The 25606-nt window shown below is 37.2% G+C and overlaps 1 protein-coding gene across 2 annotated transcripts in view; it reads right to left on the bottom strand.

Moving 5' to 3' along the window:
* HMGCLL1 (3-hydroxy-3-methylglutaryl-CoA lyase like 1) overlaps positions 1–25606 on the bottom strand; it is an 86638-nt gene that overhangs the window by 21082 nt on the left and 39950 nt on the right. Inside the window, exons 6-7 of one of the 2 annotated variants that reach the window (XM_087776885.1) lie at positions 20960–21023; positions 16359–16547 (exon numbers count right to left, since the gene is read on the bottom strand). In XM_087776885.1, coding sequence (XP_087633011.1) covers positions 16359–16547; positions 20960–21023 — 253 coding nt within the window. The remainder of the gene's footprint in view (positions 1–16358; positions 16548–20959; positions 21024–25606) is intronic. The other variant, XM_087776886.1, reaches the window with a different exon arrangement.

The raw sequence follows: 25606 nt of genomic DNA, 5'->3' as shown, positions 1-25606 counted from the left end.
TGTTATAATGATATAATTTGCTACTTGGAACTGGGAAATCACTTTAACTTTCATGAAGTATATAAAAGTGTTATCTTTATGCATTGTTTTAGTTGTTCAGATTAATTCAAAATGTACTACAAGGATGTGCAGAATTTTGAATTATAGTTTAGTTTTTCCACAATCCATGGTATCTTTTTCATTTTATATTAATATACACAATATACGCTTCATACTTACAATACATAGTATATGCTCATAGCAGTTATTTTCTAATGTGAGAGATTCCTCTTCTCATTTCTGGAGATACCTCTCACAACAGAAATGAAGAATGGTGCATCCTATCTCAAGCTGAATAGACGTGTATCTCCATCATTCACTATCACTGCATATTAGATTTAAAGTCTAGGCCAAAAATAATTTGTATAGTTAATGCTGTTAAATAAAACCTGCACTTTTTATTCAGGCATAACTACTATTTTGCATCTCTCTTAATTCTATTTTCGTAATCCCCTGAGTGAAACAATGTTTTATTTTAGTACGTAGGACGTAAGGAAGTTCACAGATTCTGCTCTCTAATATTCATTGACAAAACACACTCACATAAAGAAAAGTGGATTGCCAAGACGTATGGTAAACTACCCTTAGAAAAAACCTCCTGGCATTTATTACATGATCTGGATTACACAGGTGCATATCCATCTTCTCCCATATTTGGAAAATAAGAGCTGCATTCTCCATTCAAAGGCTTTTAACTTTATTTACAGCTAGATCTGGAGACTTAATATTTATCATCACGAAGTATAAAGCCAAATGTCCTTTTTCTTCAGGAGCACCAAAGATTAACAGATTAGAATGTTTTCCACATGTCCATTTTACTGTCAAGAGAATATTAAAGAAGTTTTCCAGCTTCCGCAGCTCAGCCAGATGTCAATGGATCCCACAGTGAAGCAAAATTGGCAGAGTAGCCTTCTCATGACCCCAGCATTGTTTTATCAAGGATCAGTTTAAAAGTATAAAGGGCCATTTCTTGCTGAGATCTGTAATGTTTTTCAGCCCTTTTCCCCTGCAATTACACAAAAGTGCTGACTTTGTTGAACTACTGATATGCAGTAGTATTTCTTATGACTTCTCTCACACTGTGCTGTAATTGCTGTTTGTGTTGGCCCAAGAAAAGTACCACGTCTTGTTTCCACCATACATTTCCGGACTCTGGTTTCAGTAACATCAGTGTAGAATATTGTACTGGGCATATGTTTTGTTGTGTAAACATTAACTGGTAATTTACCCTGTCAATCTCCACAGTATGGCCTCTAATTACCAGAGGTTGAGGAGCTTCAGATGGACATTTTATAAAATATTTACAGTAGTTATACTGCTTCTTTTTTTCTTCATTGGTATCTGTGTTCTGAAAATCATTGCAAGGGAAAAAATATGACTTCAAAAACCATAAAAGAAAACCCAACAACAAAACCAAACGTATTCATTCTTGCACACCTCATTCTCTAGAGGAACTAAAGACTATGTTCCCAATTAATTAGGCAAAAAGTTATGGCAATATTGCAGTAGGCTTTATGGTATAATAAAGTATTAGATACTTCTGTTTTCTTTCAAGTTGATTATTCCCTTTTACATCTTTTTTAACAAAAAATAGTGTATTATTTCTATCGGTACTTTTTTCCTTAAAATTCATTCTCACTAAATAGCCCCTGAACTTGCAAACAGCTATGCACATGCTTAATTTCATTCAAGACTCAGACAAATGTATTTAACAAATGGGACCACTAAGGTCTTGTTGGAAAATACAGCATCTCCTGCAAAGATTCAGAACCAAGGAGCAACCGCCCTTTAAGAGCTCTGGAATATATGTTTTAGTCATTCATCTATATAATTTCAAGGAAGTAGAACTTTCCATTTTGTGCTAAAATATAATGTCCTGAGTAGAATTCCAGGATGGGATTAAACAGTTAATAATTACAGTAATGTGACCAAAAAGATGCAATCAAATACAGCATCTTTTTGGACACCATAGGCAGTGTGAATCTCTATTTCAAATAAAGTTTTCACCATGATTTTCATCATAATGCAGGAAATTTTAAAAAAAAGTGTGACAGTTTCTCAGCTTCTACTATTTCATTATAACTGGATCAACTTTGTAATATTCATCACATTACAAAACCTTATCACATTACAATACCTCATCACATTACAATACCTCATCACATTACAATACCTCATCACATTACAATACCTCCAAAAGAATCTTCCCTTCCAATACTTTGACTAATTAAGTGGTAGCATTAAGGTGGGGAGCCACAAAATGTAATGTCTTGCAAATTTTTTTCCTTTCTTGTGAATAAAGTTTCTTTTTTTAAAAAAGACAGTTGCAAATTGCTTATCCAATATATCTGCCAAGAGTAAAGCCAGAACACTTTTGTTTAAAAAGGCATTCAACTTAGCATCTTATCTTTTGCTATAGATGCACATTATATTGCCTTGCTAAGTCTAGTTTTTTTCTGTTTGCTCAGTTTATTCTTCAGAGGAAAAGATACTACATCAAATTAAAAATTCTTGCCTATTGTTGCAACTCAGTGCAAGCAAAATCTTACTGTTATGAACATGGATCAGAGAAAAATCTTTCTTTCTATAATTGTTTACTTTATGCGTTTGAAAGGACTCTGTGTTAAGCAAATCACATCATTTGCCTCTGACAATCTGTCACCATATAGCACTTGCACTAAGCAACAAAGGAGAAAAAAATTAAATAAACAGGAAAATATGCAAGCTGGCAAAAACTATGGAGTATATAAAACTATCATTCATTTATCTTTTAAAATGATCAAAAAGTTTTTATTTCTGAAAGCCTGGCTGTTTCAATTTGTACTGTAATATTTCAAAAGAACAAAAAAGATAAATGACAAATGAATTGACTCAGGAGACTGGTTCAGTGTTGCTTCTGCACAGCACAGAAAGAAAAGATGATTGTCATACTTTAAGTACTGCATCAGTTTTGGTTTCTGTCTTAACAGAAGAGTCATCTTTGACTTATTCCACTTACGCAAATGGTCACTTGTTCTCATACGGCTACAAAGATCCACCCAACACACTCATTTAGAGTGAGTTCAGGAACTCCAGTCTGTCTGATCATAGTATCTCCGGATTTTCTGCAGTTTTATTTACCTTAGAAAACACCCTGAGAGCTTGTTTAAAGCCACCTGATGTATCTCAGCAATAGGAAGTAACTCTCCCTCCTTCATTGTTTGCTGGATGATAAGAAAATTGGTTCTGAGGAGCCATAAATATGCAAGAAAGGCCAGAGGTTTAGTTCCACCCCCTCAGCACAGCTGTCTGTAGAGCTGCCCAAAACGGAAGGAAGCATCATCCTGTAAACACTACGCTTCCCTACTGGAGACACTGGGATTTGTGATTTCCCAGGGCTGTTCCTGCCATGGCAAACTTCTCTGACCCTTGCTTGGGTCTGAAAGTCAGGTTCCATGCCATACCCTCTTTTTCAGACAGAAACTAGAATAAACACACTCACAAATAACGAAAGGTAAAGAAAAGAAACAATCATTTCCAAGTGGGAAGAACTGTAGTGATTCTGTCCTTATTTTACACTTGCTGATAAACTTTAAAAAAAAATACTTAAAGGTAAAAAGGGAGGGGGAGTCATTTCCACTGAGTAGAAAAATACACATGACTAAAAGCCATTTGTCTTCTTCTAGCTGAGGTACACAGAGTCACAGCCTGATTAAAGTGCAATATGATTATAGGGAGAATTTCTAAAAACAAGTCAAGCAACTCTGACAGAAATAATTTCTTTTCAAAATACCATGAAAATTGAATGAGGAATTAAATCCTGAATAAAAACCTGTTTTTAAAGGTACTTAAAATAATTATATCCTCACTAAACTTTTGCTTTTTTTCTTTCACAGTTGTTTTTAAAAATGTGTTGTAATACTCTATGCTATTTCTGTCACTGCACCATGTACCTTTTTAGTGTGCAGCCTGTAAGCTCCAAACAAAGAGAAAGCACAAGGAATAAGACTGTACCACAGTCAATTGAGAAGGAGACTAGCTGAAAACACAAAGCTAGATACACAACTACTGGCATACTCATATGTTCTATATTAGAAATTTTCTAAAACTGTATATCCTAGAATCATCATCATCATAAGTACATCTTAATCACAGGAATGAATAGGTGTCTAATGAACATAAACCTAGTATTCATCTAGAACATGTTTTGGATTACTATTGTTTAAATATAGATACTGATTTTTGTGGTGTATTTAAATGAGAAATTTAATTTAAATTGGCATGTTAGCCATGTCAGTTATAAAGACTGGCTGACATTTTCCATATTCAGATCCTATGGTAAGCTGCTTAGAGCTTTGCCAATCTTTTACTAATCAAGTTGATATCCTGTGGGGTGTGTATCTGCCCTGAACTACACTGCTGTGGAAAAGCTTAGCCGAAACAGTCCAGCTTTTCAGAACAACTTGCATGCACACCTAAATGTGTCACACTAGTAAATAGTGATAGATTCCTCAAGTTCTCATGTCCCCATTCCTTGGGGGGATGTCCCCATACATGGGGATGTGTAACGTGGGGAGTCCCACCTTAGCCACAGAGATGGATGCAGTGTACAGATGTTTAAGGAAGACCTGTAGGAGCTCTGCAGTGAAATCCCCAGGGACGCCAGCAGCACGGAGCACACTCAGAGCTGACCAGAACCCCTGAAATCTCAGCTTTGAGACATCCTCGAATCGCCACTAGGAATGACAGCAAAAACCTCTCTTTTGTGCTGTTAATACCCAGGAAACTTGTGCTCTTTTGTGGCTATATACATATATATATATAAATGTCTAGTAAACTAAATGGTGTCAGGACTGAACTCGATTGTCCACTGTGTGTAACTCTTGACACAGTGCCCAGCACAGCTTTGGCCTGGCCAGGTAGCACTCCACCAAACAATTTCTGGCACGGTCTTGGAACTAGCACCATTTAGGGATCGTTCATAGTTGGCAATCTGGAAATGCTGACCTTGTTTTGGAGGGTAAGAATTTGACTTTGTGGATGCAAGCTTTTCATATCAAGGAGTGATATAGCCACTGTAGAAGTGCAAAGTCTATGCAGACATGCAGTCTTGTACCTAAAATTAATGTGACAGCTGATGAGATAGAAATTGATGAAGAAATGCATGCTGTGGGAGGGGTGCTGAGAAGGGAGAATGGGATGGGTTTGCAAGGATGGAGCAACTGAGATGAGCCAGTTGTGTAGGGCACTTATCTGTGGAAATCCCATTTCATCTGTTATGAAAGTTGGAAGGTGTGTGAGAGACAAGCAAGACACCATAAAATCAAAAGGGACAGGTAACAGCTGTGGAGAACGAGCTTGTCTTTCTGTGAATGAGAGAGTGCCTATGTGATACTGAATGAGGCATAAAAAACAACCTTCAAACCAATGAAAACTCTTCATTTTCCAGTCACCTTGATAATCTAGACTCTGATTTTCAGGAATTGAATCAAAAACTGTTCTAAAATAACAGTTAATCAGTTCAATTTCTGATTGTTACAGGCAGTCATCTCATCAAACCTAGAGCCAGCCATGTAGTCTCATGTAAAAAAAACCCAAATACTACCTTTTTCATGCATGCAATCCAGTTGAGGCACAATAGAAAAATGCATGGGGAATTTGACACCAGTGTGCTCTCATCATATTTTTATGCGTGCTACAGATCAGTGACTTCAGTTTTCTAGTGCTATATTTTCACAACTCCTGAAAGTATTAAATATTTATTTTAAATTGGGCTTAGCATTTTGAAAATTATTTTATACTAATTTGTTCTATAAACACCTGAAAACCTTTTTTGAAAAGCCTTCTTACATTTCCAGCATTTGGAAGTAATTTGTTTCTAGTCCAAAAAAATGAATGTCTGTCTCTAACAGAAAGAGCTGGGTTACTGCCCAGTCCACTTCAGAACTGGATGATGCTGACTCTTAGCATTTAAATAGTCAAGTTAAACAAGACACAGTTGGGATGATAAAAGGAGGTCTGTAAAAAGACTATTGCTCTGGCTATATGGACTTACAACTATCAAACAATGACTAGGAAAACAGTGAAAGAGAGGAAAAAATTAACATAAGTGCCAGTGAAAATATTAGGTTTAGGTGAATGTAGGAGCACAGTATCTGTTCATATCATTCTCCCTTCTTGCCAGCCAGCTGCCAGCAGCACATTTACTCCACTTAAGCATTGAAGGAGGCACAGAATGGCAAAAAAGGCATTACAAAGGAGAACAAAGGAGAGGGGAAGTAGACACTAGCAGTCTGTAAAGAGTGTTATAGGCCCTCAAATGGGCCTATAATCTGCTGGGTTTGTATCTAAATTATATTCTGTGCTATTTTGTGTGAGCCTTGTTTGCAAGCACAACTTTGCAAGCCTCTTATTAGCTGGCAAAAGGTGAAATAAGACAAATTTGTCTTCTTGTGTTCTATTAATACTAATTCTTTCCCTTTTACAAACTATAGTTCCAGATACGACAACTACAGAATGATGCACCAGAACAGAATTTGATGAAGACCTAAGAATCGTTTCAAGGAAATTCTCTGCATCTGTTTATTTTTGCATGGGAAGAAGTTCATTCACAAGAGGAGACAGATGCACAGTAATGGAAGCAATACTAGAATGCCTTTTAGGTACTGGTCAACCAAATCAGTATGGCCTGAATGCTTCTAGATTTAATGAATCGGAAATGAAGCTGAAATTGGAACATACCACTGACACTGAAGAATGAAATGTGCAAATGAACGTCACTTAGAGGATGGGAAACTCAGAAATGAAAGCATTTTAGATGTGAATAGGAAGCTATAATAAAATATCATTCCAAGAAAAAATTAGAAGTAGGCAAGGAAGATGCAAGCCCAGAAAAAGAGAAAAGAGCATAGAATATTTGGGCTAAATTCATTCTTTCTATAAATCCACAGCTTCAATGCTATTAGTACAGAAATTATCGTTGGCTTTAAGACAGAAAACTAACAGCACTTCAGATTTTATTTCTCTAGTTGCTGCAGTGATTTCTCCATTCATATTCTATTTAGACCTAGGGTGATAAATCTGTATGAACTTGCAGAGATATAAAGAGAGACGCATAGATTTGCATGAGAAATTCAAGGTTTAAAAATGTTTTAAAGGACAATTGAGGTTTGATTTTAAGCCAAAGGGAAGTTGTGTCTACTGCTCCAAGTCATCTCTAGTGAGGGAATCTGGAGATGAGAATAGTCTATAACTGATGAAGGATCTCTCTTGGTCTGATTAGTATCCTGAAACAGACTTAGACTTGAGGTTTGTTGGTTCAGTAACTAGGGTTGAAAGCTTCTGAAATTCAATCATCATATTAGAGGCAGCTAGAACAATGTAGATTTCTATCATTTGTTAATCATTTACATTATATTAAGTTCCATTTAAAATAAAAAACAAAAAACACAGAAACATACAGGCTACCTATTGGTATATGCATGTAAATATATCTTTGCCTCTGGAACTCTGGCTGCTATTTCAGTATACAATAACAAATATATTACCTTTCCTATGCTAAAAAGTTCAAAAAATAAAAATCTTGAAACAAAGTCTACTGTTTAAACTTTTTTTTGTAGTAATAGTATAACAGTTGTAATAATAGCAATGAGGAATTTATTTGTGAACTACCAGGCTTTCAAGTTTTTCTGAAGCATAGAGAGAAAGGTCAAAAACTTTCAGCTCCTCAGAAATTGCAGACTAAGCACATCCTGCAAAAAGCAGCAGAAAGCAAAAAAGTTAGGGTTGCTACTTCTTTTGTACTCATCTGAGAAAAGAGCACTAGTGGTACTGCTTGTTCATTTGCTTGCTTTCTTATTTCACTGCAACAATGTAAAACCAGTACCTATAAAAAGGCCAACAAAAACCAGAAAGAACAGAGAAAATACTGGAAAACATCTCTCAGATTTTCAGTATGAATGCCTATGTTTTCATTTTCTTCCCATATGTAGGTCTGATTTGTTCATTTGTGCGGTATGTTTTTTCACTTACAAAAGTAACTAGCTGACTACTTATAGTAGCAGTATTATTTGATAAAACGCAAGTGTGTTTCTACTTTCCTAAAGCACACACCCTCTTTTTAATTTTTTTCACAGAAACCTTGCAGTCTGGTACCTTTTCACAATTCACCTGCCATTTTCCCCTTAACTTATCTGCTTTCAAATACACAGTCTTGTTCACTTCTGTCTTGTTAGCTTTCCATCTTAATCAATTCTACTCACTCTTTTCTTTCCTAATATCACGTACTCCTTCAGCTCAGACATCTGATTTTTTTAATTGCTAGCTTTACCTAAGTGCTATGTTGTTTCTATGAGGCAAAGGGAATAAAAGGAAACAGAAAAATACAAACTAATGTTTTCTAAAGAATTTTGTGTTATTGCTAACAGCTTTTTTAGTTTGCTGACAAATAATTCAAAAGTATTGTTTACACTTTAAAATCCAGAAAATACCTGTTAAGTGCCTAGGATAAATTAGTTCCTAGAGAAATCCAAAAGTAGAAAGCTCTAGGAAGGCACTTATTTAAAAGGACAGGTGTGTTGTCATACATAATCTCTTGCTTTACCCAAAATTACATGTATTCCTATACTCCTACTTTTGATCCCAAACTTCTTCTTTTGCATGTTTTAGAATTACACTTACAAATTGTGCTAGCTATCCTGTTTCTCACAATGGAAATCTAAAATTTGAAAAATTTAATTTCTACAAGTTAGAACAATTGCCCTTAACGTGAGCATTATGGTATTGCAAATTATTCATTTAAGCAGGAAAACCTGTGACCCACAGGCTAATACTTCCACAACCCTGCTGATGGGTGCTTTCCAGCTTGAAGAAATTCCGTTTCATAACTCCATTTGTTTCCTGCCATTTAGCCAACTTTCCAATTATTACATGCCTCCACGCCTTAATATTAACTTCCAGTGCAGAACACTGTAAATTATTTTCTGAAAAATCAAAGCATATGATGGCCACCGTATATCCTTTGTCTTCTTTGGCAGTGACTGCCTCAAAGAATTCCAGTGAAATACTGAAGCATGACCAGCCCTTCCTGAATCTCGTACAGCTATTCTCAGTCAAGCTGTGTTTTCTAATGTTTCCCTATCTGAACCTTAAAATTAGTTTCTGGAGATCTCTGTTACGTCTTCTGCAGTTTCCTAGCATATCTTTGTAAACAGCAGAGGAAAGCAAACTTGTGGGGTCTTCTGAAACCTTTCCATTTCTACGCATTTCTCAAAATAGGAATGCAAAAATATTAACATTTTTCCAAGATTCCTAAATATGTGCTTGTTTCATACAGCAAATCTTTCCTACCCTCACATTGAGCTACATAAATTCTTCAGAGTGCCAGGCTGTGCAGGGGAAACGAAATGGAGTGTTACAGAACTCAGATAATTTGATTGGGCTTATATCATTTTTGATCACCTGCCCACTGATATATCTTAGCTTTTTTAATCTCAAAATTACATTCTATACCAAACTTAAAATCTATTCAGTTTTCAAACTTCAATTTAAAAAATAAATTTTAAATCTAGACTTCACAAAAATAATTTGTACTTGTCTGATGCTCTTCCTCTGTAGACATTTTTAGCACTTCACAAACTAAAAGAGATGAGCCTTATTCCTGTTTTACCAATGAAAAATTCAAGAAAAATGATGTGCACAATGACATGTTGAATCAGGAAAAGACAAGCCAAGATGTTATGGTTCCTGCCTCCTGTATCTCATTAATTCCATACAATACCTCCCTATTGGTTTAAAAAAAACTGTCTTTAGGACAGTGTTGAAATTTTAACTAAGCTGTCATAACTATTTTTGCTCTCTTAAAACTTAGTTTAGATGTAAATAATTTCATTGCCAGGCAGTGGGTACCCCAGCACACTGCTGATAATAAAACAAAGTCCTAGTGGTATTTAATGTATTATTCAAGCAAGAACTTTGGCAGCTCACTACATACAAGTTCATTTCCTCAGTTACTACATAACTCCCCAAAACCAGTATTTTTTGATTTGTGTAGCAACAGACAAATATGGCTAGACTGCCTTCCTCAGCTAGGAAGTTCATATTCACTGTTCCATGAGAAATTCCTAGCTCAAGTCTAGCACAATGACTACATGCAAGGCTTCACACTTTTTCATGGTTGCTTATCTATCATCTCTACCCTATAACAGAAGTGTCAATTTATTCTACTACACTACAGCTCTGAACGATTGTGCTTTGCAGGGAATTAAAAAGAGAGCATTTCTTACAAATAAAGAATTATCAAGTGTCTTTTTTTCCCCCTTCTTTCTTGATACCATCTTGAATGTCCAATTTTAGGTTGCTAATGAGTTAGACAGGAGTTGAGAGATGCAGATGTATAAATGAATCTATAATCCTACCACGACTGTAGCCAATGGTCATTAGGAAGAAGCTGAACTACCTATGATGAACATAATGCATAGGAGTCAATGGTAGATGGTCTCAATGGGAGAAGGACAGAAGATTTTTAATCTTTATTTAAGGCTTGTGCATACACTTTGTTTTCTGTTTTACAGGGAGAAAGTGAAGGAATTCAGATGTTGGTTAAACCTAGACTGTAGGCAGATAAAAAGCAGTCCTAAATTTTGACCCTCCAAAATGGACCATTTATATCAGCACATAAATAAATGTGCATAACTGAATTAATGACGCTTTAAATTAATCCTGCTTTCTTTCTTTGCTTTTAAAGTATTGGTTTTGTTACCCAGCATGCTGTGGATTTTTTGATTGCTGTTTCATACTTAGAAAATCAGGAAACCAAAAGGTTTTAGTTTTACTGTTTAATTTTTACTTATATCACGTCCTCATTGCGCTCTCTAATACAGCATTTTGCAACAAAGCTCATCTGGGTTTAAAGTCTTTCTTAATTTTGTGACCCTGTCCAAGTAACCATCCAAAAGATAACAGCCCAGCTATGGCTTTGCATTAAAATTATGAAAAAGGGGGAATTTCAACACAAATCCAGGAGAAGCCTGCTGGTTTTAACTTTGTATCTGTTTGGAAATGAAATCTAAGGAAGAAATCAGGACATAAAGTTCATGAAAACTAAACCAAAGGAAAACGTGCTTATGAGTTTTTACAAAGTTAAGTTTCATAAAATTATACTTCAAAAAATTATCCTGTTTCTTTGTTTTAAATCAAGAGATTAAACTGTGATTGCATGCATGCTTATATCCATAACTCAGTAAAAAGGTAACAAATCGCCACCAGAAACCCCAGAACAATTTATATGTAACTAGTACACACATGTATTTGCCTTCTTCCTATTTGACTTCCCACCATTGCTATCCATACCTTCATGCCATTTTACCATTATTCTTTTTTATCACTATTCTATTCTATTCAGCTACTCTAACTTGCATGGCTTCTAGCTGTACATACTAGTCATTCATTGGGATAAGCTAGCATGAGCCCTGCATCCTTGCAGACATCTACTAAAGATGGGCAAATCAAAGGTGAAAGAACTGACTGCAGGATACAAATGCTAAGTGAATTTTCTAATACATAAATATTCTTACAGATTCTGTATTTATTTGGAAATTCATCATTATGGGTATATTCTTTTAGGTCAGTTAGTCCCAGAAACACAGGTCCGTAAACTTAAGAGGAGAATGGCAGAGAAAGTAGTCTGGCACCTAAAAGCGATGTTGAAGTTCATGATACCCCTCAGACACAGACACCAATTCCTCAGGCTCACTTTTTGGACCCTTCTTTTTTACCCCCACAGAGTTCCCCAGTGCAGAACTGTTAGGGCTTTGTGTACACCCAGACACCAGTAAGTGCTTTCCGAATTTAACTGAGTGGCAGTATCTTGCCTCTCTGGTAGACAAAGCCTCCAGCTGAGCTCCAAGATCAAAGCACATGAGACCTGCTAACTCACAACTGCTCTATCTCCCAGCTCAGGACCAACTCCACTACCTGCCATTCACAGCCATCCTTAAAGCTCAAGATATTGGTTGCTAGTCCCTCCTCTAAATACTTGACTGTCTCAGGCAGATAAAGGAAGGCAAGTGAGGAGCCAAGAGTCATAGCTAGGCAGGCCGTGGTGGCAATCTCACCAAAAATGAGCCAGGAAGTTAAGTCAGCAATTCAAAGTCAGGATCAGGTCTGGAGACAGTTAACAAGATCAGTCACAGACCAGTGATCATCCAGCAGGTCCCTAGTGATGAGCCAAGTCTGAGGTTAAGCCAGTAAGTCAAGGCAGCAGATGAGGATGAGGGTGAGAGTCAGGGAGGTACAAGACGGGGAGCAAGCGCGATTGCAACACTGCTGCAGGGTAGCTCAGGCAGAGGCCAAGCACAAGAGTTTCAGGTTTAAAGCCACCCCCAAGTGAAGGAGGGGGAGCCCCCACTGAGGCTCCTAAACAGCAAGCAACTCCTGGACAAAAGGTCTTAGCTGGCCTCTAACCACCAGCTGAAGGGGGTCTTGACAGCCCGTTACTGCAGGAAAGCTTAACAGCCACAAACAGCAAATCCTGTGTTTGAAAAAAAAAAAAAAGGACAAGCTAGGTACTTATATCTAGGAGACAGTTTTGGGTGGAAAATTCCTCTCACCTAAGGTTTCACATGTAAGCTCGTAAGAATCATGGAAAAAGAGAACTTTGAACACGAACTTTTCTCGGTTGCTTAACTTAGGCTTTACCATTTCAGCTTCTGGCTGTTGTGAACTCTATTCCTGTAACACAATGATTCTTGTGAACTAATAAACCGTGAACTTCAGCATCTATGTTCAGATTCCTCTCCTGGTTCTGGCACTTAAAACTTAGCCATACCAACAGTGACTGCCTTTGTGTGAATCTAGTCCTTACTACATAAGTAAACTGGAGCCACAAAAATATGCAAGTTGGTTAGTCTCTCCAGCATGCACCAAAGTGGCTAGAATCTATTTAGTTAATTAAGTCATGAGAGTATGATTCTTCTTTTCTCTAAGTTAGGATTTGATCCCAGTAGTGTAGAGATCAGATTACATTAATGAATTACAATAGTGATTTGAATTTGATAAAGTTCTATGGGATTACCATTTGATTGTTTCATTCATTGAGGTATCCCTGCTGGTCAAAACTCCTCTTTGCCTCTTCACATATTCTTTCTCATGTTCAGATATGTGCTATGAAAACAGACAAAGCTATTTCTGGCAACTACACAAGCTATGCAAGAAAAAAGTTCTGTATCACTTCCATTAAAAAACTTCCCCTTTCTTACCCATTCTGTACACGCTATGGAAGTCAATTATCAAGGTAACTCAAATCTCCCCAGATCAATGGTCTCCCTTATTGGGGCCTCTCCAGCACAGAAGTTTCCTGACCCATCTTTTTACCCTTCCTTGGAGGTCTGTAACAATTTTCTATAAATGTTTTACTACTTCTTTTAGCTACATTCTGTGTTTGTCACATTAGCTAACCCACATACGTAATTTTACTCAAAATACCACAACTTCTAACTAGATCGCCACATCACTTCCCACTTTCTGAATTTGTCTCTTTGGTAAATTGTATACTCTGATATTTTAATATTAAACCATTTAACCAAGAGCCAGTCATATTTCTACTTTACATGTTTACTGTTTTGTTCTGAAGCATCACTTCATGTTCCTCATATTTTTACACAGATTCTCTTCATAAAAGAAAGTGAATTTCCTCTCTCTAGCAATGCTTTCTATTTATATTATTCACTTCAACAAGTTAAAAAATTACTTATCCTTTAAAAGTTGGCTAATCTCTCTCCCATCTTTCACTACCTATCCTTTTGCTAAAACAACACACATAAAACTGAATACTAAAATTACAAGACTACTTCCCTGCTAATTTCTTATACAGATACGGCCTGTCAGTTCTAGATGACTTTGGATCAGCCCCAAACAAAAGAAAATATTCTGGGTAGTATAATCCTGCATGGAACAATGCGATCTGTATAAAAAATCACTTACTGAATCACCAGCACCTCTTTCCACTCCTAGGAGATCTCCCACTGAAGCAATGCCTGAATTAGTGTAGAGTGATTTGTGGCTTTCCAGCTGTCATTCATTAATTCTTAGGAAATACAATATACAATACAATAGTACTCAGCCTGAGGTCGTAGTCTGCAATGTCTTAGGAAGAGTGCAATTTGCCTGCTGAATGTTACTTAAAATTGTTTTCAAACAATAACTGTAGCCCATTTTTTCTATAACCCTGCAAACACATTTCACTCCTGATGAAATATTGTGTCAGTCGCACAGACCCATAAAGGAGGAAGGGTAAGGAATTGCGTCTGTGGAGAGTCTGGTCTATGAAATGAATTGCTGAGCTGAAGACAAGGGGTTTTACTCCAGTACTTTGCCTTTTGTGTTTCTTTGGCAGAGAGGAAAGCACAGGCAAGCCTGACAGCAAGGGCTAGAAGTGACCTGGGCACTCTGATCCACTGGCTTTGGCACTTTACCATCCAGCTGACCTGTAAAAGTTGTCTTGTTTTAGAAACAGTATTGCTTAGCTATAATGTACCGCTAGCTGCCTTGTTTCTTTGACCAGAGACAGGAGAGGATGTTGTGACGTACCAGCCCCATTTGAGGATCCAAGAGCCTGGGGACCTACCTTTAGAGTGAGCCAAGGAGCTGCTTGCACAAAGCCAGTCAGAGAGACTGTGTAATGCCTGCTTCATCAAGGACTTTTGGCAAAATCTATGACAAGCTCAGCTCAGCCAAAAACACCACACCTTCAGACATGCACTGTAGCAGAATTTGAGTACATAAGGAAGTTTTCTGGTGGGTCTCAGGCACCCCTGGCTTCCCAGAAATCTGAGAAGGCTGCACAGGGATTTTTTTTAGGTCTATTGCTCTCTTGAATTTACATGTTAATTAGCCTGAACTGCACATTAGGTACCTAAGAGCTTTTTTCCCCTTTAACTCTTACACAGTTGATTTAAGAAGTAAATAAAAAGATAGGAGCAGGAGGTAAACCTGAAACAAGAATCACTTACAACAAATACTGGGGTTAACAAAGCATAGCCAGTGTTTAGTAGGCACCATGACAGCAATTATTTTAAGGAAGGATTTGAAAAACAATGCTTCACGTATTTTTATGGCGAACTCCTCCCATGCTCAGGGGTTTTCATGCTTTTAGCTATTACATCTGCAACTGAAGCTAACTGTGAAATTAGCAATTTATTTATCCCATGGTACATACACACACATTTGCAACAGTACAAGTGAGTAAGGGTCAATAGTGAACACTGTGAGTAAAAGTTAGAACCTTTTTTACCAGATTTTGTCGTTCAGTATTTAATCAAATACCTGCAGAGATTCCCATATTGAAACATTTCCCTGTTCCTTCTTGTTGCTTGTATCACTAATACTGTTAACACACTGCTGTTATTTCTAAACAACATACTATGAGCTCTGCCAAAATAACAAGTCAGGACAAAGGAAAGTTGACCTTAAAAATGGCTGCCTGAATTGCAAGGAAGCAAAAGATGCTATTAAGTATAAAACAGAACAATAAAGGCCTATAATTTGTAAACAGCTTTTGATTCTGTAACATTTAGTAAAAATAGGTCACCTTAGGAATGCATGTACACATTAAGATATTTTTCAAGATTATATCTTTACCAAAACTACATTAGAACTTGTAGTCTGTTTCTTGTATTGTGCCCTATTCTTAAAAATATATAAACACAAAGGGAAAAATGTCTCTTATGGAAATTAACTATTTCTGATTATTTAGCCACAGATTTGAAAGAAGACTAAATAGGATATAAAGTTGTTGCTACTCTTATTTAGAAGGCATAATTGATACAAACAAAAAAGCATACTGAAGGCATGTTAACAGTGATAAAATTATCTAGATCACTCTGTGTACATAATTACCAATAATTTAGATTTATCCATCTGAAATCAAGATGTAATTATGCATTATTCTATTTTATATTTAGACACCTCTGTAAAATAGTAATTTTAGTTTAGTGAACATTGAACATACAGATGTTCCTAAGTGGAATCTGAGACATCAGAAAAAAAATATATTTTATCATCTCCCTCATTCATCCAAAATCAATGGAATATAATAATCGCCACTGTTAGTGATTTTGTATGGAATTGAAGGTAATAAGTAGATAAGAATTGATATTTTCTTGCAAAAGCAACAGCAGTAATATCTGTAGACAATCTGACGTGTGAGCAATACTTTCTGAAAGTTTAGTGAGTGCCTCTTTCCTTTCCTAGTAATTTCTTTAAGGCTGAAATTTTTAAAATTCTGCATTTGAATTAAACTAAGACTACTACTATCATATCTATAAAATGAGAACCTGAGTTACCTGGATGGCTGTGAGGATATTGGCCAACGCCTGGCCATACGTGTCATGACAGTGAACAGCAAGAGCACTCAGAGGAATTTCTTTCATAACAGCTTCCAACATTCTTTTCATACTTCCAGGAGTCCCCACACCAATTGTGTCCCCCAGAGAGATTTCATAACAGCCCATACTGTACAGCCGCTTGGATACCTGATCCGAAACAGAGAAACATGAAAAGGTTAAGATCAAAGAATATAAAATAGGGTCAAGAACATACATTAAAAAGGACACACTTCTGCACAGGTTTCCGGGTTTGACCCACCGAGATGGATCTGTGTATCAGAAACCCTCTATTCATCCTTGAAAACTGTTACCCAAGAAGAATATCCCATAGAACCTCATATTTTAAATTTATAGTTCTGCTTCTGTACATGGAATAACCAACCAAGCCAAATCCATCAAAAACTTGCTTTTTGACTGTCCCACAGAATCCAAATAAACAAGATTTTACATTATGAATTAAGTTTCTGTCAAGCCCTTTCCCAACATTTTCCCCTCTCTGGGGATTTCCCAGCTGTTTGGTTTTCTCCGTGTACTTTCCAGCTTACAAGTTGTGCAGGGTAAAGACCTGCCCTTTTGTTTGCTTATTACACGGAGCCAAGCACATGGCTGAACTGGGACAATAAATAATTAACAAGAAGCCTGATTTTGCTTTCTCTTGGCACTGAAAACATCAATGAAAACTGAAGTTTTAATACGTTGTAGCTAATATGAATTTTGCTTGCTTTTCATGAAATCAAACATTAAAATACTAACAAAGCAAAACTGTAACTTAATTAACATCCTAGTCCTTAAGTTTTAAAATTTTTCTTAATACCAAACAAAATCCTATACAAATAGTTCTTAGTTTTGTCAGTAGAGCCCTAAATGTTTCTAGAATTACCTTTTTGAGGAGTTCTTTGTATGAGTAAGAGATTTGAGATCTGGCTTCATAATATTTGTATGGAGACATACACTCGGAAGCACAAAATTAGGTTTGCACCAAAAATATTGCTTTAGAAATTGAATGTAAGATCTTTCCATCTTAGTTTTGTTGAAATTATTTGGAAAGGGTTTCACCTTATTTTCAGTTGCTGAGTACGTTTGTCCCCTTTAGCATTCCTCACTGTGCATCAGCAATCCCGAAAGGCCACTCCACTGGAACAGAATCCCAGTCTGGAAATTAACTGTTTAGAAATGAAAAAATACAACCCTTTTCCAAGACATCTTCAGTTGCACTGCACTCTGCTGTTAAAGCAATTCCAGGACTTCATCAGTGGGATTGCTGTGAATATGTCTGAGGAAGCTGACAAAGTGCTGCACCAGCAGTCTCGGAAGTGCTGGATTAATATTGCTGTTCGCTTAATTCAAAGAACAGCTGAAAAAGAACTTCAAGTAGTCTGAATTGTTCTGCTTAAAGCTTGAAAGTGCTATGACTGTTGCAAAGGTAGTAAAATTCTTTGTGCTTTAAAGTCAAAGAGCCCCTGGTTTGCATCAACATAAATTCAATATACACTTTACAAAAGGGACATTCACCAGATTGCAAAAAAGATTCTATCTTGCAGCATATTTTTATATCATCAACACAGGGCAGGTGTTTTAACTGGACTACTGTTGCAAGGAAAAAAAAAAAGATCATCTGCAGTTAGTGGTAGATTACCTCTAGTTAATCCCCAAACTTCCATTTTTGTTTAAGATGAGGGTAGAAGAAGCAGACTGCATTTTTTTCTCATGTTCTTTTTCATTCATGATCCAAAATTTTTCTAGATGAGCATTTTAGTGATGACAAAGAGACTATATAAACTGCTACAAATCATGTTGCATTCACTTCTTTCCCATGCTCAGTCCTTAGGTCTTTCAGCTTCTGAAAATAAAGTTCTGAAAGATGAAAGAAGGGAGGGGGAAACTCTGCTAACAAGCTGAGCATCATCACTGACTTGTCACGATCTAACCTTAAAGTGACCCTTAAAAAGAGATCTATATGTAATTTCAAGAAGAATGTGCATGCTTGGAAGCTGTTTTTCATATTGGATTTTCTATCCTACCATAGTAGGAAGCAGCCCATTATAGTTTTGTAAGTTTTCAATGTGGATCTTTGGGAGGAGGGTGGGGGAGAAGAGAACACACTGTTTTGTCAGTGTAATCAGAATGTGAGTACGAGCTTGCAGCTTTGTTGATTGAACAGGGTTGTGTTCTGCACCACTGAGCAGTTTTACTATGCATGAGTCTTGCACTACTCCCCTTGGGAGCACTGACCTGACACCAAGCATTGATCAAAATGGGACCTGGTGACCCAACACTGCAACCCCTTAGGCATGTGAACAATCCTACTGCTGGAAATAATACTTAAAACTATAAACTGAATACAAAAGGTCATAATCGAGTTACAGATGATTTTAAGCAAGTAACAACATAAAAACACACTGCAGCCCTTGTGCTGTAATGGAAACTTTGTAATAATCCAACATTATTCAAATAAGAATAGGCACATTTCCTGTAGCCTCATCAGCCTGTATGCTAGATAATACTTATATGAATTCACTGCTCTAAGTTAAAAGGAAGCTAAGGGGAGAAAGAAGCAGGCAGAAAGACAAAAACAGCCAAGTGTATGCCTGGAAGACAATGGATAACACAACTGGCTTCGAGGATGTTATACAGTGCTTCCAACAACTTTCAAGCCTTATTTGCCTAAGGTTGAAATTCACAAACCACAGGATGATAAATGGTTAAACAGTGCCTCCATTTCAGGAAAAAGCAGAGTGATAAAAAAGGACTATGCAGTTTATCTTAATAGACGAGATTTTTTTTTTTTTTAAATAAAGAACCATATGGATGTACCAGATGGTTTCTAGAAGTCTGAAGGCATCTGAAGTTTGCACTCACTAGGTAACTATGTGTAAAACAGTTATGTACCTAGTAAGCCAGAAATGCATGTAGTCTGGTTAATGAGCCACCTCTCCTAACTGGTTTTCTTCAGTTAAAAAAAAAATAATTGGTCACTGTCATTGACTGCAGGAGAAACAGTCTAAACCTTTCAGTCATAGCTGCTGATTGCAATGCATAGTCAAGAGAATCACACACTCCCATCCTGAGAAAGATGATAACCAGAGAGGCAGCTCTCTGAAAGGTTTAGCAACATGGCCAGTAATTTTGATAATCCTGATTCGGCAAAGGATGAGTGCATGTGTTTATGTAAAATCCATTAACAGCTAATCAGATGCTTCTATATGAACATCAGTGCTTGCTGAATCAGGGCCTCAATAACTTTAATGAGGCAGCTTTTATTCTTAAACACATACACAATGTTGTACAGGTACACAAGAAGACACTTATTAGGATGAAGACGGAAAATAAAATATCTGCGTGAGTGAAAGTTTGCAGGTTTGAAGCATTAAGTAGCACTCCCACTGGCAAACTGAAAAGAAGCTCTTCTGCACAAGGAGAGTAGTTAAAAAACAAGCAACACATGGAAAGAAGCCTGTTGGGGAACATGATATTGCAGTAAGCAATTTACCAACAGCACAGCTGAATCTGTCATCACCGCTCTAACTAAAGCTGTGTCACTTCTAACTTTCACTTCATATTAAACCCAATTAATTTAGAAATACTGAGTACTTTCCAATTTGGTGAATATATGTGGCTGCTGTGGGAGAAGTATTATCACAAGTTCCATCTGGAATGTATGCTAGAAGAAGATGCAGGAGAACAGGACCTGAAAGCCACACACGCAGAACACAATACATCAGACAAATGTTGACTAGCTGCTAGTGGTTTGGAGATTCTGCTAGCTCACCAAAAGCAGGTGATTAAGCGTAACAGAGAAGACAAGTCTTTCTCCAGGAGGAAGGCCAGTGTGTTCTGCCTTGTGCCTCTTGAATTCTCTCCGCTTTCTCCTCTACTGTTGATTTCAGCTTTCATGCCCTCTTTGCTTTCCTGCAAAATTTAACACTTGTGTTTCACTCATCTCTTTCTCTGCTGGAAAAAAAGGCTGGACTAAGACATCATCCTTCTTCTCCTTTATCCTAAGTGGGAAAAGGGGGTGGGGAGGGAAGGTGCAGCTTATTCCACCATAGCAGTAGAGCAAGTTAAGTAGCAGGAAATCATGTTGGGGATGAGTTTTGGTTCATGTGTCAATCACATGACACTCGCCAGAAGCACAAGGTTGTAGCAGTAGCTCTAGTGGCTGACAGCACAGTATGCTTATAACAGCATAAAATGGATTTCAAAGCAGATCCCCTTTGCAAGGGGTTCTGCTGCACATCGTCTCGTACAACATAGTCCACTGACATACGTGCTTGAGTCTATTTCCTTAAGCATTTTCTTACCTTCTCGTTGGAGGAAATAGCACATAATATTTTTCCTCATGACTGATAACAATCAAACATACCATTTTCCTTAGATTTGACTGCATATGGTTGAGTGAGGTTATGCACCCAGTTTTAGTATTAACTATGTTTTGTGTTTGTTTTCCTTAAATTTTATCCATTAGAGATCTTTTTAGGATTAAGTAGAGAACATTACTTATAGACATTTTAAAATGTATTTTTGATTCATTAAAAAGGCACCCAGAAGTTCACTCTTACTTCTGCCACTTTAGCTGGTATGATGTTTCCTTCATATGGGCATCCCAATGCACATGACACATACCTACAATAAAAAGAACACACAAAGATACTTCCGTTTTATGTATGCGTATCTGTATCCATCCACGTTACATAAAAAAAAGGTTAAATATAATTTTGAATATTCAAGCCAGTCAATGTAGAATAAATATTTGAATGAAAAGTTAAAATTACATCAGATAAAAATAACAGGTTTATCAATTTTATTTTTAAATCACAGAACAGAGATTTATAGCTTTATTTATGCTCAATGTATGTCACAAGCTGTAAAGAACTGGCAATGCAGCCAAGCTAACGCTACTGCAAGAGACTTCAATTTTTCTTGGTATTTCCTTCTGAAGTTTTAAGAGCCAGCTCAAGTTTTGCCTTGCCTGGCCCACACAAGGTATTCAGAGGAGGATACTATTTTCTTCCTTGTGCCAGCTATGCAGATCGTAGAGAGCAACACATGGACACAAGCAACTTACAACAACCCCACCATTTCATAAATCATTAGAGCTATGGTGAATGGGGTAGCTTTCACCCTCTATCTCTGTACTGGCATTTCTGTCCCAGTGCCCCAGAAGAATTATTGCTTCATTGGAAGCTGTAGTTTAGGTACCTCTTGGGACAAGAAGAAATTGAGAAGCCAGACTGTGTCTCTCGGCAGCTATCGGCTCCATAAAGCACAAAAATTGAAAGCCACAACCAAGCCTCCGTTGTTCAGTCTTAATGCTGTGTTAGTGTAGAATTTGTTTTAAATTTCTTTTTTTTAATGGCAATTAAGAGCCATGAAATTCCAATTAAACTTCTAATTGTTTATCTTAAATTGATTAGGAATAGGATTAAACTAACCAGAAACAGCCATTCAAAATCAAAATAAGTGTGGCTGTAGAGGGATTTACAACAGATTCAGAGGCGGGCAGAGCCCCAGTCCCAGTGGGAGGTTGCTCAACTGCTTAATAGAAGAACAAGAGCCTTCATCGATTCCCCACCATTCCCTTTCCCTCAACACTGAAGGATATAATGTAAAATTATACACTGTATAATGCAAATGTGATTGAACAGATGCCAGTTTGTAGGCAGTCAAGGTCCGTAGGGTAAAAGATTAATTGTTTCTTTGCAGTTGAAAGAGAAACCGGTTGATAGAATGTGAAATTAGGATGAGTAACAGGCAAAAACAAATTGGGAAAAAAATGTCAACATTTTAATACATAGAACATATTCCATCCCTTATATGAAGGTATGGTGTTGGCACACTGGAAGTAGCAGTAAGAATGAAGCAAACCTTGTACCTAAAAAGAACTTGATCAGCCCTGACAAAGAAATGGAAATGGATTTTGTTTCCATGAAAGTGGTTGGGTCCATTACATTCTGCTCATAATTTTAGTCCAGATGCCTAGTAGGCATGATTTCAATTATCTGTATGTCATTATGAAAACCAGGTTTTTGAAACTTGGCCATAGACTTCCTTAAATATCACCCCCAATTTAGATGTCACTGTTTAAGTTTCAAAGTTCTAAATTTTTTTATCTACATTAAATATAAAAAAAAGTAGCTACTGTTAACAGTTAAACACTGCCCTGCTTTTCAGTGACCCATAACTCAAAAACAATTCAGGATAGTTTCCTTAATTTTTTTCATGTATACACAGTTTTTCAAATGAAACCAAGCATGAAAAATTTCAGACCCAAAGGACTGCTTTCTACATAATACTACAGTGCCTAGAGCTAGTGAATACACATTTTTACTGAAATTATTTTGCAACATCAGCCACAGCACTTATGATGAAGTGAGCAAGAACAGTACTAAATACAAAGTAAATGCAAGACATACAGTACATATGTGCACATGTTCCCTTTAATTACATATATCTTTACATGTTCCTAATGGTTACATATGTTAGATCAAGAAGACGTGCATTTGGTAGTGATAATGTGGCATGAATGACATCTGGAAGGGCAAACAAAAGTAAAAGCAGGCCAAAAGGTATCTAGAGAACAAGGGAATACTCCCTGTGGTTCACACCAGTGAGCAGAAACTTGCCTGAGCTCACATAATTCAGCTGGGCCTGCTGGGGTATGAAAGTATGTGGTGGCCTGAGGAATCTGCCTACTACAGTGTACAAATCTGTTTGAGATTATGAACTCTCTGCATGCTTACACCATTGTAACTAGACTGACATTTTAAACAAGGAAAATATGATAGATATAATCTATTTGGGCATCCAATATTCAATATTAAACTAGAGAAAATAGGGATTACTGAAAGAACTCAACAGGTAAAGAACTACAATAGAAATGGGACTCAGTTGATGCTAATGACAAAGAAAGCGAAATGCTTAAATGAGGTTGTAAAAGAGTAAAATGCACTCCAAACATATATCAAAATAAGCATTTTTAATAGAGGACATAAAATATTAATTCCATTTGACATGGTCTTGCTATATTCTTACTGGAAATAAGAGATAAAATTTGAATCATCTGTAGAAAAAGTAATGCAAGCTGGAACAGATGCAGGCAAGGGCTGAGTACAGCTAGCAGGGGTACAGAGAGCCTAGCATATGAAAGGAGAAAATATGCATGTCTGTGTGAAAGAGGGAAGACAATCATGTGTCTGGTCTGAGCATCTGCCAAGACATCTAGAGTTAAGGCAGCACTAGGTGGGATGCTTTGTAATTGTATTTGTGTGGTTCCAAATTAATAAGCTTAAGTGAGAGGAAATAGGTTTCAATAGGAAAGTAGATCTGTTATCTACAGATACATTTGACTGTTACATTTTCTTTTTTATGTAGGAAATAACCCATAAGGCATTACAAGCACAAGAGAATCCAGCCAAAGCAGAGCCCCAAGGCCTCCAGCCATAACCCTCCAAAATGGGAGACAACTTTGAAGAACATGCTGAAGAACTCCTTAGAAAGAAGAAAATTAACACGACAGAGCCACAGAAAGCAACAAAAGACACAGGTTTAAAGAAGAGTCTGGTCAACTGCAGCGAACACTACTGACAAGTCAAGAAGAATGAGGACAGACTACTGTTTCTGAGATCTTGTCATCAGGGAGTTTGGTGAGAGCTATTGCAGTTGCAAGCAAGGAACAGAAGCCAAAGTGTAGGAGTTATAGGAGGGAATCACAGAAGAGGGTCTCCAGACAGTAATTATAAACAGCGCCTTCAATGAGCTTAGGAATGAAGAAGAGATAGGCGATGAGATATGATATGAAGAACCAAGTAGGGTCAAAGGTGCAATTTTTAAGAGGCAAATACTTGCTTATATGGCAGTGGGAAAGAGCCAGAGGACAGTGAGAGGTTAAGAAGAGAATAAGGGAGGGGAGAAATAAGAGGAAGAACAGAACATGAGGTCACTGGGGCAAGTGGAAGGGGTACAGATGGAAAGTAGACAAGAAACTCCTGCTGCTCTGACAGTGGAGGAGCAAGAGAAAGGATTAGGGGAGGGGAGGGAGAAGAGAGTGACAGAAGGAAGAGCATACTGTATTTTTCCTTAGGAGAAAAAGCAAGATCCTATGTGAAGAAAAGCAGCAGAGGGAAAAAGAGGGAAGAGTTTGAGTAATGAGCTACAGAGGCAACTGGGATTTAATTTGGGGATTCAATTAAGTTGGAGAATACAGCTGTTTTCTAAAAAGATGGCAGGACTGAAAGAAAAAAAGACTTTATAATGAAAAAGACTGTCTTGGTCTCAGGATATTCACCAGAGACACTCCACAGTATGAGAGCAGAAGCAAATATCTGGGAGTTCACAAAGCAGACTCTGCAATGGAAGTGTTTAATCCTAAGTATGTGCTTAAATCTTTGCTGAATCAAGGCCAGACATTTTAGTAGCTTAACTATGTCTTTAGCATGCAATCAAGAAAAGAGCCCATGAAACCAGAGGTGGAAAGAAGGACCTACAATAAGTGAATATATCTATACTGCTGCTTTAGGAACACATGGGTAAACGCTGTTTTGCTCAGTCAGGTTCTGTGAAATCAGAATTCCTCCCTTTAATAAAAAGTGATAAAAAGAAGTTCTCTACTTGTTTCACCTGGCAGAGTTTACCCAGTCTCTTGCCTGTTCTGCAGATTTCACTGCAGGTGAGTATCATTTGGTCTTCTCCTAAATTGTTTTCTGTGCATATAAAAATAATTAAAAAAATAAACCCCAACAACTTTACTCTGTAATATTTTGGACAAAAAAGCTGAACAGCCTCTGGGGATGGGGAGGGAGAAGGAAGAGGAAGAGAGTTTTCAATTTCTTCCAGTAAGCCAAAACCAAATTGCAATGTTCCACAAATGGTACAGACAGTATAAGGTCCCCACGATCAAGGTCACTAGGAATGGTGATAATCACCACACTAGCTCAATGACTGTGAAGTGCAGGATATAAAACCACAAACAGGGTAAATGAGCAAACTTTTCATAACCAAAGTGTGTTAAAAGGAAAATGAATCCAAGCAGAAACTGAACTCCATGTTGTAATCAGCCCTTTGTCAGCTTGTTTCAGCAAGAGTTCCAGAGCCAGATCCACAGCTGCTACCACAGCTGGAAGCACGGAGCCTCCTGAGAAGCCAGTTGCAGACTCAGATGCTGCTGTTTCCTGTTTATTATTATAGTGTAAGTTCGCATATAATTTACC

The sequence above is a fragment of the Nipponia nippon genome, unplaced genomic scaffold, assembly GCF_047370975.1.
Source record: "Nipponia nippon isolate SJK-2023a ecotype South Korea unplaced genomic scaffold, ASM4737097v1 scaffold_4, whole genome shotgun sequence".
Taxonomy (NCBI): Eukaryota; Metazoa; Chordata; class Aves; order Pelecaniformes; family Threskiornithidae; genus Nipponia; species Nipponia nippon.
The sequence above is the reverse complement of the archived record's forward strand: the minus strand, read 5'-3'. Positions and strand labels throughout refer to the sequence as shown.